General features: G+C 61.5%; 1 protein-coding gene across 1 annotated transcript in view; it reads left to right on the top strand.

The window, feature by feature from the left end:
• Positions 1–10,295, top strand: part of SARDH (sarcosine dehydrogenase) — a 63,289-nt gene extending 52,994 nt beyond the window's left edge. The window contains exons 18-21 of the mRNA XM_082470346.1: positions 3,216–3,378; positions 3,942–4,110; positions 6,312–6,447; positions 8,881–10,295. Coding sequence (XP_082326472.1) covers positions 3,216–3,378; positions 3,942–4,110; positions 6,312–6,447; positions 8,881–9,006 — 594 coding nt within the window. The 3' untranslated portion in view covers positions 9,007–10,295. The remainder of the gene's footprint in view (positions 1–3,215; positions 3,379–3,941; positions 4,111–6,311; positions 6,448–8,880) is intronic.
• Positions 10,296–12,433: the final 2,138 nt, after the last annotated feature.

Here is a 12,433-nt window from a genome sequence, read left to right as displayed (position 1 = left end):
CTTGGTTTGTTGGTTCTAACAGTATCGGGGGAGTCGTTGGGGTCTGAAAAGGGTTTAAACCAAAACCTGGTTTAAGGCCCTTCCTGATGACCTTCCACAATTCTGTGGCCCCATCCACTGCCCATGGTTCCCAGAGCAGTGTGGGGTTGTTTTGAAGGGGAGTTTGCCTCAGTTTGGGGCTTGCTTTCTAAAGTCCATCCAAGCCCACGTTGACTGTCAGATCAACAGTCAGCCAGGCACCAGCTTCCCATGAACTTGATGCTCACCCCATTTATCAGATGGGGACACTGAGGCTGGGAGAGGCCAGCCTGTGGGTCTGGCTGACCCTGAGCCCATGTTCCAGACGTCCTCATTTTCGGCCTTTCCCTTCAGTACGTGTCCTCTCTCAGAAGAAATGAGACCTCCCCCAACTCCACTTGTTTCAGTGGAGAAAAAAAACACGAGATGTCTCAAGAACCAGTGATGCTGGCAACTTAGAAAGTCACCTAGGAATCCCCAAACCCTTCCCCTCACTTTGCCAGAAAGCAGAGGTCTCTCCACCTGCACCTGTTTTCCCCCTTCACTCAGGAAGTATTAATTCAGCCCGTCTGCGTGCTGGGGTATGATGGAGACCAACCAGCCTCCTGGCCTCGCCGGGCTCCTGGGAGCTGGGGAGGGGGCTGGGGGTAGCTCCATCCCACCCGTGAATTCATTCAAGTGCCTGACTTAACTGGGGGGCTGTATGTCTGATAAGACCGGCGATCCTGGGGCCGTGAATGGGTGAGCTTTAAAAATGATTTTTTCCTGTTCAAAATGAGATTGGCATTGAGCCCTGAGCTCCTCCGTGGGCTGTCTAAAATTAGAAGCCCGTTGACAAGGCAGGGGAGCAGGGAAATGTCAACAGTACATTTTCTGTGTCAATTCTGAGTTTTTTGAGAGGCCCGGGCAAATGGCAACTCAGAGCAAATTTGTGCTGTTTCAAAAGCTTCCTGAATCCAGCCCCTCGGCGGCAGCGTGATTGAAGTGTCAGATTTATAAGGCGCTGGTTCCGTGGTCGGCAGAGTGGCCCCCCGCTCTCCTTCCGCTCAGATATTATCCTGGCAGGAGCTGCACTGGGCAGCCCTTTGGGCTCAGAACAGTAATGGGATCAGGTCCTCCGTCTCCGTGAGCTCTGTGACTTGCTGCACTCTCCCTGGCCCTTTTGTGAGCTGGACAGTCCCATGCTTGGGCCTTGCACATGGGGACGCTGAGGGTTCAAGGATTTGCCCGAAGGCCGGAAGCCGCCGCCAGGTGCTGGGTGTGTAAGTGACGTGCCACCAAACCAGCCGTGCAGGAAAAGTCAGGCTACCGGGCCAGGCATCCCCCCATCCTGGTTGTGGCCTCCATGTGGCTGCTGGCCCGGTACACAGTGGGGAGGGACACACGTGCCCAGAGACCAGCTGTCCCCACGTCAGCGCTGTGTGTGCTCGGGCCAGGCAGGAAACCCCTGTTTCTGCATCATCCCCTGGACATTTTTTACAGCGGTCCCCATCACCGCGTGGGGTGAGAAGCGTCTGATGAAGCAACGTACATGAAGAGCTTTGCCCGTGGACACTCCATAAACAGCACTGTCACGTCCGTGGGGTTTGGGGGCCCATGGTCCCTTTCCTGGCCTGTGGGACACAACCCTCGACTTTCACAGTCAAATGTCCGCAGCCGGATGACAAGGCCCTTCCAGCCCCACCAGCCGGCCTTTCTCTCCTGTTCCCGCCCTTCCAAATCTGCTCCAGCTTCCACTTGCCTGGCAGGCCCATCCGAGATAGCAAACTCTGCTCAAGATTCCAGCCTGGTCCGTCCCTCCCAGCAGGGTCCTTCCTCCCCGGCATGTGCCCACCCAGGGCCTGGTAGCCGTAAAGCTGTCTTGGGCTTCTGGCTAAGTCCTTCTAAGACTCGAGGCCTGGGGAGTAGAGCCTGTGTCTGTCTTCAGATCCCAGCACTTGACTGAGGCCCACCAGACCAGGGGGCGATCAGAATACTCGCCCGACGCCCGGCTGTTCCCCTCTCGACGCCTCCCGCCAAGTGCGTCCACCGCCAACTCACGAGCCATACAGCTGACTCACCATTCTTCTTCATGTACCCACACCAGAGCTTCCTAAGACAGACAAAGCCAGGCCCCTGACCCCACTTATAGACAAGGAAATCGAGGCCAAAGGGAGGCCAAGAGGCTTGCCCAAGTCACTGCAGTGATTGAATGGTGGCCCCCGAAACAAACGTCCATGTCCCCACCCCGGACCTGGGAGTGGGACCTTGGAAATAGGGTCTCTGCAGTTGTGATTAAGGCAAAGGATCTCAGGATGAGACCATCCTGGCTTAGGGTGGGGCTCATCCCAACGGCAAGTGTCCTGATGGAGACGAGGAGACACAGACACAGAGGAGACTGAGCCAGAGGTCGGGACGACACAGCCAGGAGCTCCTGGGGCCTCCAGGAGCCGGAAGAGGCAGGAGGGACCCTCCCCTGGGGCCTCCAGAGGGAGCGTGGCCCTGCCCACACCTTGCTTTTGGACTTCGGGCCTCCAGAACTGCGAGAGAGCGCACTTCTGTGGTTTTAAGCCCCCAGGTTTGTAGTCATTGGTTACAGAGGCCCAAGGGCACTCCTACAGTCACTTAGGAGAAGAGCTGTGGCCTGGGAACCACATGTCCACTTTCTCCCACCCCCAACGACGACACCCCTTCCTTTTAAAGATCTCCAGGGACTTCCCTGGTGACGCAGTGGTTAGGAATCTGCCTGTCAATGCAGGGGACACGGGTTCGAGCCCTGGTCCGGGAAGATCCCACACGCCACGGAGCAACTAAGCCCATGCGCCTCAGCTACTGAGCCTGTGCTCTGAAGCCCGCGAGCCACAACTACTGAGCCTGCGTGCCACAACTACTGAAGCCCGCGCGCCTAGAGCCCGTGCTCTGCAACAAGAGAAGCCACGGCAATGAGAAGCCTGTGCACCGCAACTAAGAGTAGCCCCCGCTCGCCGCAACTAGAGGAAGCCTGCGCGCAGCAACAAAGACCCAACGCAGCCAAAAATCAATCAATCAATAAATTTATTTTAAAAAAAAAGATTTCCAGAGTGCTCCGAGGCCAGTGGCCGGGCCCAGGGCCGGCTAGTAATGGTGACGGTAGGAAGTGTCCCCCAGTAAGTGGTGGCTGGACCTTGACCTCAGTCGTCTGACCCCGGCCCACGTCTGAGCTGTGACTTGTCCCCCAGGTCCGGGCCATGAGGCTGTCCTTCGTTGGGGAGCTGGGCTGGGAGCTGCACATCCCGAGGCCGTCCTGCCTGCCCGTGTACCAGGCTGTGATGGCAGCAGGGGCCAAGCACGGCCTCGTCAATGCCGGGTACCGGGCCATCGACTCCCTGAGCATCGAGAAAGGTGTGTGCAAGGTCTGGACACCACGGTGGGCTGCCTGAGCCACGTTCACTGGAGGCAGAGAGGCTGTTACCCCCACCTCTGGCCCCGTGCTCCTTCCAGCCCCACTGTGCTCCCCCTTCCCCCAACCTCTGCCGTCTCCCCAAACCCCCCACAAGCCGGGTCCTCCACGCAGGCCCGGGGACGGTGCTGGCATCTCTGACACCAGCACTCTTGGGGGGAAGGGTTCTCTCCCAGGTAAGGGCGGGCGGGGGCCGGACCTGGATTTGGATGTAGCGCCAAGTTTCCCGGAGAGAGCTGGAGAACATCGGAGCGGGAAGGGGCCCTCAGTGCTGCCCCTTCACAGCCCCCTCCCCAGGGCCCCCAGCCTGACGGCACAGGTGCTGCAGTGCTGAGGGGGGCTCGTCCAGGGGACCTCCTACGATCGAGGATGCCCTCCGCCCCAGGAAGCCCAGGTCACGGAGTTTCTAGGGTGGGCATGCAGGCTGGGGCAGGCGCCCACGTGCATCTTGCGAAGGGCGTGTGTCTGCCTCTGCTGGCGCTGACCCCGTCGTCTCCCCACCCAGGCTACCGGCACTGGCACGCCGACCTGCGGCCTGACGACAGCCCCCTGGAAGCGGGTTTGGCCTTCACCTGCAAGCTCAAGTCCGCCATCCCCTTCCTGGGGCGCGAGGCCCTGGAGAAGCAGCAGCCCAAGGGCCTCTGCCGGCGCCTGGTGGGCTTCACCGTGGACGAGTGAGTACCCCTGGGGCCAGGGCTGCCGGAAGTGACTGCCGCAGACAAGCAGGCTTCTGGGTTCCTCCTCCCGAGCCGCCTGGTGGGACGCTCCCCACGGGCCAGGCACCCTCTCCCAGAACTCCCACCGCAGCCCCGTTACAGGTGAGGAGGCTCGGTCCATGCCAGGCCTGACTCCGAAGCCAACGCTGCAAACTCAGATCCCGCCAGGGCCGGGCAGGGTGCAAACCAGGCCCGGGACCGGTGCTGGTCAGCAGGGAGTAAAGAGGGCAGCGCTCATCAGACGCAGATTTTATTTTATTTTGGCCACGCCATGCGGCTGGCAGTGCCTTAGTTCCCCAACCAGGGATTGAACCCACGCTCTCAGCAGTGAACACGCAGAGCCCTTACCACTGGACCACCAGGGAATCCCCTCAAACACAGATTTTAAGAGTGAAAGGCCTTGCCAACCCAAGCCAGCTCTGTGGGAGGCTCCAGACCGAGGGCCTCGAGCTGGCTGCCCGTCACCGTGCTGCCACGTCCCACTGTGTCCTCATTAGAGCCTCCCCACAGCCCGGGAGGGGGGACCGTGGAGGGAAGGGCCAGGCTGGGGCCACCAGCCCCACTTACAGATGGAGACCATGGGGGCCAAGGGGCAGAGTGGCTCTCGCCCGGGCACGTGGCAGAGGTAGAAGGAGAGCCCTGTGGAGGGGCCTGATCCCTTCTCCCCCACCTCCCCCAGGGCGGCTTTTGAGCGTGTCGCCCTTACGTGCTCGGAGCTGAGCCCACATTGTCCCTGGGTCCCGGGTTCTGGCACTGGAAGACATAGATGGTGTGACACAGAGTCTGAGTAGCAACCGTCTCCAGGGCGGCGGGCGTCTCTGGGCTTCGTTGATTTGGAGCTGACAGCCAGCCGTCAAGGGTGCCACTTCTCCCAGATTTGGAGCCTTCAAAGCAGGTGTTGAGAGTGCCCAGGGGAAGGGGGCGGAGAGAGAGCGGAGCTGGGGGTTGTCTTCGTCCTACGGCTTCTCCCTGGGTTCCCATCAGGCCGCCTCTCCGCCTGATTCCTTGTCCATCTCCCGGGGAGCAGCTCAGCTCTGGTTTGGGGTGCAGACAGAGCAGGGATCCTCTGAGGCCTTCTGCCGCCTGGCCCTCCAGGAAGCGCCCGTAACTTCAGACAGCACCGGCCACGGCCCGGCTCGCCCCGCTCGGGGGTTCCCTGCCGGGCGGCAGAATCCAACACCGTGGTCTGGCCGGTCCCAGGCCTGAGGCGACACCCGGCCCGGGCGCCGGCTGGGGAGTCACGGAGAATTCCTGCGGCTTTTGCTCTGGGGCCCTGGGCGAGGCAGGTGGCCTCTCTGAGGCCATGGACGTGGCGCCCCAGTAGGACTGGATGAGACCAAAGGAGACAAGCACGTGCTTACAAAGCCTCCTTCCGTCCCACCCTCACCCGCTGGACCCGTGGGGCGCAGACCTTTTCCTCCTGGTCTCTGAACTGGACGGCACCCCGGACCCTGTCCAGGCTCTTTTCCTCAGTGTAGGGTTCACCCAGTTCCAGTTACCGTAACCAGGCCCAGCTGTGCCCCTCTCGCCGCCGGGCATGGTCCTCAGCACCCGCCCCGGGGACCCACGGGGCCACGCGGCGCTAGCTGCCTCCCCGGGGCCCCGCACAGTCCTCGCGGGCGTGTGCACAGGAGGGGCACGTCTGCCAAGATCTGCACCAGACGATCCGGTGCTGGCGTTTCTGTGACTGTAGTTTAATCTTCTCTTCGTTTTCTATTTTGAATTTTCAAAACGTTTACAGCGAGCATCGTACCTTATGTGTGATACAGAAAAGCACTTTTAATAATTGATGCAGCACACTGTAGACAAAGGAGACCCATCCGAGTAAAACAAGTTGTATGACGGTTTTAAACTGATCAGAAGTCAAATGGAAAAGAAATCTCAAGATGGGCCTCTTCCAAATCTGTGGGGCCTGTCCCTAGAGACACGGAAGTCAGATCCTGGTTCTGGTGTTTTCTGTTCATTCATTTATTTGCTCAGAGCCTGTGCCGTGGCATCCCCGGGGGCCAGGCGCTGGGCACGGGGGCTCATAGCAGACCAGCCCTGCGGCGTGGAGCCCGTGGTCTGGCGGGCGCAGCCCCTCTCTCCTCGACCAGGCAAAGCGCAGGAGTTTCCCCTCCGGGGGCTCTGGGGTCGCAGCCATCTATTGCTTCTTCCAGGAAAGTGCCCATGTTCGGCCTGGAGGCCATCTGGAGAAACGGCCAGGTGGTGGGCCACGTCCGGAGGGCCGACTTTGGGTTCACCATCGACAAGACCCTGGCCTACGGCTACATCCGGGACCCCAGCGGCGGGCCGGTGAGTCCCACTCCCCAGCACTGCCACCGGAAGCCCCGGGTCCTCTCAGGCTCCGCACCAGCACCCCTGCCCCCCACCCCGAGTGTGCTGGCGTGCGGGGACCAGAGCACAGTGAGGTGACTGACTGATGGGGCTGTGTCCCTGGGCAGAGCCGGAGCTCTTTCCATATTTTCTCTCCGGAAGAATCTGATTTTGGAAGCTCCAAGCTTCTCCTGGTCAGGAAGAGGCTCTGGGCAGGGCTAACCCCCTCTGCTCCCTGGAGCTGGAGACCCCGTGTGCATGCAAACGGTTGTGTGCACACACATCCATGTACACACGCGTATACCCGCATGTGCGCACACGTACTGGCACACGTGCACACAGACACACGCGCGCAGGCACATGTGGGAAACTTGGCAATGAGACAGAAGGGGCAGCTTGTTCTGGGTGGAGAAAATCTAAACATTTTGCCCAAACAATCATTTGTAAACCCAAATAATCCCCCACCGAGCACGGATGCCGCCGTCCATACTGGCAGGGGAGTGAGGGCAGAGCGAGGGCCCTTAGAGGGCCTCCAGGGGTCTGAGCGCTGGGAGGGGTGTGAAGCTCATGCCGGGCTGGCTGGGTCGTGTGACGCGAGTGGTGGGGGGAGCTCATTGTCCTCGGTGGCACCTTTATGGCTTCACCTGCTTGCTTCCCTGGAGTCGTGCACCAGCCTCCTGACGGTGGAGAAAGAGGCCCCGAGAGGCTCTGACGTGGGGGCAGGGATGCCCAGCCAGCTGGGCCTTGCGGCCTCCCCTGCCCCGACAGTCTCTGGGCTGCAGCCCCCCACCTCCCCCCACTGAGGCTCCAGGCTGGGGGAGGCACTTGGAAGCAGCAGCATGGAGGGGGCAGGAGGAGTGAGTCAGACCAGCCCTGGCAGAGGTGCAGGGGCGGGCCAGGCCTGATGGCAGACCCAGGGGGGAAGGGGCCAGGCTGCGGCGCTGTCTGAGGAGGCTGCATCCGCAGTGGGCTGGGAGGCTCAGGACACAGGCTCGGCCTCAGGAGCTTTGGCGCTCTGCCCTGGACTGGCCTGGCAACCTTGGACAAGGGCGTCCCTCTGAGCCTCGGTTTCCTCATCGGTAAAATGGGGACAGATTATTCCCACCCGCCTCATAGGGCTGTCTACAGATCTCTGCTCTGAGTGGAGCCTTAATAAGCACAGTTGTGAGGAAGGGGTTGCCAGGGCTGGTGATGACGATTTGCGGTGACAAAGGACTCTCTGACACCCCAGATATGGAGCCCTGGGTCCCAGCTGAAGCTCTGTGTCCATTTGCCCCACGCAAGGGTAGGGGTGGGTGCAGGCCTAGTCACCTCTTCTTTCAAAGAACAATAATTCTTGCTTCTTCTGTTTGGTCAGGTTGGGTTTCTAATTAATGTGACTGAGGAAGGAACACTTATACACTACCCAGACAGGTGGCCCAGGGTACCCGGGTTTGACCAGTGCAGGGCCAGGGCTGGCTCATGCTGGCTTGTAAGAGCCGACTGTGTGCACCTCTTCCCAACCCCGCCATCAGGGATGTCCAGTGTGTTTATACCATGGAAATGGGCAAATGCCACAATCAGGCCTCCCCCAACCCCCAACCCCTTCCCCTCCCTTGAGAGCTGGTTGTTAAACATTTACCAGCACAGCAGCGAGATAACCAAGACTCCTTCGTAAAATAGGAAAACTGCCCTTGAAAGGAAAGGCTCTGGATGTGGGGGCAGAATTGGTGGCCTCCGGGGGGTTTATTAGTAAGGACTACGCCCTAGCTCTGGGCAAGCCAGTCCTTCAGACGTCTGAAGGCACCAGTGGCCTCTGCCACCTGCCTCTGGGCCCAGTGGGGGCAGCGTGGAGCTTTGAGCCCGGCCAGTGCCCACCACGGCTCAGAAGCCTGGTCTAGAAGCCGCTTCGTTCCAACACTGCAGTCACGTAAAAAGCCTCGTCTGTTTGGGGTATTTTTTCCGTCCAACCCTGAGCTGCCGAGAGAGGTCATTTAACAACCCGAGCAGAACCCCTCCGTGAGGCCTGGCCCTGGGTGTATTCTCTTCACCAGGAGAACAGGGTCCCGCGCTGGGCCAGCCCACTCCGCCTCTGCCCACCACTGCCCTGCGTGTCCAGGCCGTGCTCCGGTTCCCAGGGACCTGCAGTTCTAGGGTGGAGGGGTGCTGCCCCGCGGGAGAAACCTCACTGACTGCCAGACCTCGGCTCTGCTGGACCCCAGGTGCTCAAGTCCAACTCGGGGGCACAGGGACCCGGAATCTACCTGCTCAGGGCAGTTCCTCGGCTCAGGGAAGACCCTCCGCACAGCGATGGGTTTGCCCGCAGGAGGGATGTGAGGCCAAGACGGCTGGCCCCGTCCCAAGAGGCAGGTAGCGTGAGCCCAGCACCCACTGGGTAACGAGTGACCAAGGCCCCTCCTCTTCTGCTACTAGGTCTCACTGGACTTCGTGAAGAGTGGAGAGTACGCCCTGGAGAGGATGGGGGTGACCTACCCGGCCCAGGCTTACCTCAAGTCTCCCTTCGATCCCAACAACAAGAGGATGAAGGGGATCTACTGAGGGGCCGGCGCAGGGCCTCAGCCGATCTGGAGGCCAGCGACCTGCCGTCCCGTCCCACACCGTCCACTCCCAGGGGCCCCTGCCACCCTGGGCCCCAGGACGCTGACCCTGGCCAGAATTTGGGCTCCCCCTGCCCTCAGTCGAGGCCTGCGAACCATCCCCCCCAAACAGATGCAAACTGAGAGGGTGGAAAGAGGACCCAGAAGGCCCGTTCTGTGGTCACTGACCAAAGGGTGGTCTCGAGTCCACCCACACCCTAAAAAAGCCACCCGTAACCCCTTAGGCTCAGGGACCACGCCTGTAGCCCTTGAGAGCTTCTGAGAAGGCGCTTAGGCAACACTCGATAAGGCCCGTGTCAAAGCAGGGAGGCAGAGAGCTTTACCCTGGGTTCCCATCCCTGACTGGCAGGCCGCCCAGAGCAGCCTTGGAGAGTTGTAAGGTGTGTCTGGAACTGGGGACAGTGTGGGGATTGATTAGTACTGTCTGCCTCAGGCACAGTAGGGAAGGCATAGAGTGTGCGTGCCAGACTGGCACGGTCCCTGAGGTCAAGGTTAGCAGAATGGTCTGTTTCCCAGATCCCGGGAAGGGTGGGGGGTGGATCCAGAAAGCAAGCTCTTCCTGCCTTGACCTCTGAGTTCTTCACACGGGAAAGCCTCCTGAGAATTCCCGGCCCTGAAATCGGTGCCAGAAGCAGGGGTGGGAGGATATCAGATCAGCGCCCTCCCTCACCTGTGCAGAAGCTCCCTCTCCTGCCTTGGTTTCCCCGAGAGCCCCTTGCTCTCTAGGTCTGGAGAGGAAGGCACGCTGCTGGGTGAGAACCTGGCAGAATCCTCCTGCCTGGGTGGCCTCTGTCCTTACTCTTTGATTAGGACTGAGCTCTGAGTCTCCCATTCTTCCGGCCCCCTGGGGATGGGCCTCGCACAGGCCCTTGAAAGGGGGTGAGTCCCCCGCTCCCTTCGTGGGGCTTCCAGAACTGTCCTCCGTGCATCAGGAGGAGCCCTGCCTCCCTGCCGGGATGCGGACCAGCCCAGGGCCCGGGCAGCTCCCACAAAGCTGCACCGCACGGCTGTGCCCCAGCGAGCCCGGCCCCGTGGGGAGCAGGGGTGGCAGACGCTCAGGGGACACGGAGGACAAGGCTGCCGCCGACACAGGCAGGAAGCCACGCGGTGACTGAGGAGCAGGCAGTCCCTGCAGGGCCCAGGCTGCTCTCGGAGGCGCACACACCACTCAGCCCCACTGCGGACGGGGCCGGAACAGGTCAGGCCAATAAAGTCAAGGCCGTGGGAAGACGTTTGGGTTGCGGATGACCTTTGTAGAGATCATTTGGCCCCCTCGCCAGACCGCAAGCTGGGGGGCGGGGACCTCTGTCTTTCCCAAGCCTCTGGCAAAGGAACGCCTGCAGCCCCCACCCTCCCCCCGCTCACAGACGGGCCTGGGGAACCCCGAGTGGACCCCGTAGGGCCAGCGGAGGAGAGGAGGGTAGCTGGCTTCCCAGATGGCCTGGGCTGCTTCCCCGGGCCCTGTGGTTTGGCCATGGACCTCTGGATGGGGCGTGTGCACGTGTTCATTCCACAGCCGTCCCTGGGGGGAGGCTTGGGACGAGGGAGGTCAGGTCCAGGTTCCAGCCCGACTCCTTCCTCAGGGGCTGAACCCAGAAACACAAACGTTCACTCTCGCCCTCCCTGTTTGTGTTTGTTCCTCTGCTGTGGAGAAATAGCTCTGGGCCCTCTGGAAAGGGCACTGGGTCACCGACATGAGAGAGGCTGTCATGGGCCGCCCCCCAGCTCACCTCCGTGATCCTGCAGCTCAGGAAGGTCTAGGCCACGGCCTGGCCCTCAGCAGGCTGCCTGGTCGCTTAGGGCTAGAACACACCACCCTCCCCTCCGAGCCAGTGACCTCAGCCCGTCCTTCCTAATCCCATTCCGGACACACCCTGTTGCATCTATTTTGGAAGGCTTTTCTGGACAGAACGAGCACTGTGGTCCTCACTGTGGCTCTGAGTACTGAGCTTGGCTGCATATCAAGACACAGGAGAAGGGTGCCCAACCCCCCAGCCCCCGTGGCCTCAGACTCAACCTGCGTGCGGCTCCAGCCGTCCCGGGAGCTCTGAGCCTCCTGCAGGGGCCCAGGACGGTGAAGGCCCCGACTCTCTCACTAGCTCCTGTCTGTCAGCCTGGCAGGTGGTTAGGGACCACAGGGGGCCCAGACCCCTGCACCCAGCAAGGGCATTTGCATCAGAGCCGCTGGCACCCCGCCTCTGGTCTCTGTGTGGCTGGCGGGAACAAGGCGCCCCTCTCCTCAGTGAGGACCAAGGGCCCTGGCAGTGGAATCCCCAGGCAACTCGCAGCCCACTCGATTCCCAGGCACCTCACATACACGGAGCTGGCATGGGGCCCACCTCCCTCCAGAATAGCTGGTAAGAGGGGCAACAAAAGCATTCGGCAACGGAGAGGAGCTGGGGATAGATTTGAGTGATTGTGGACGGTAAGCCCATCACGTGCTGAGGTCCTGGGGTGAGCCTGGCCTGCCACGTGGCCTGGGGAGTGTTTACCCATCTGGGCTTCAGCCACCCCACCTGCAAGGGGGCAGTGGGGGCACAGCCCCTGGGCTCCCTCACTCTGCCTCCACTTGAGGACACCCTAGTGGAGCTTCTGCCTGCCGGGGACCCTCCCTGCCCGACAGAAGCACCATCTGGCCTGGATGGGCCGAGTGCCCAGCTCATCCCCACCCCGTGGGACAAAGCGCTTCCCTTGGGCGGCCAGAACGACCTGCCCAGGTCACTGCTGGAGAGGAAGGCACTGAGCCATCTGGCTCAGGGTCACGCAGAGTGAGCTTGAAGAGGGTCCACCAGGCGGAATCCCTGGGACCCTGGCAAGACCCTCACTCCTCCCACGGTCCTTGCCCCACTACACGAGCGGGAGACAATGGGGCAGCCAGTGGGCCTTGGAGAGGCGTGGACGCTGTGGCCAGGAGGGGCCTCGCCGAGCATGGCCACGGGGCTGGGTGCAGTCGCCAGGGGTGCCAGGCGGCCTTTCAGGCGGCCTGCCGATGTTCCTCACCTGACAGCCACTCCAGGGGCTCAGGGGCCCGTGGCAGTGCTGGAAGGCCTCAGGACACCCCCTGCATGAGCCGGTTCTGGTTCTGCCTTCGTTCCCTCTCAGCTTTATTCTTCGGTCTCCCCAGTTTAAAGGCTCATCGCCCGAGGCCGCCGCTGCAAACACGCTAACCCCCGAAACGCTGGACCTAGGGGTCCGTGGGCCAGGCCGGGCCTGTGGGTGACTTCCCCTTGGCTGCCCACACGGGGCTCTGCCTGGGCCGCTCCTCCCCTCCCCCGTGAGCTCTCCAGGCATCTCCTAGCAACTGCCTCCGTGGGCCCTAAATAACTGTCTCCTCTAGCCTCCCCCCTCCTGCCCTCCCCCTCCCCCTC

Source organism: Balaenoptera physalus (genome assembly GCF_965194825.1).
Source record: "Balaenoptera physalus genome assembly, chromosome: 7".
In the NCBI taxonomy this organism is placed as follows: domain Eukaryota; kingdom Metazoa; phylum Chordata; class Mammalia; order Artiodactyla; family Balaenopteridae; genus Balaenoptera; species Balaenoptera physalus.
This window is presented reverse-complemented; position numbering and strand designations above follow the sequence as displayed.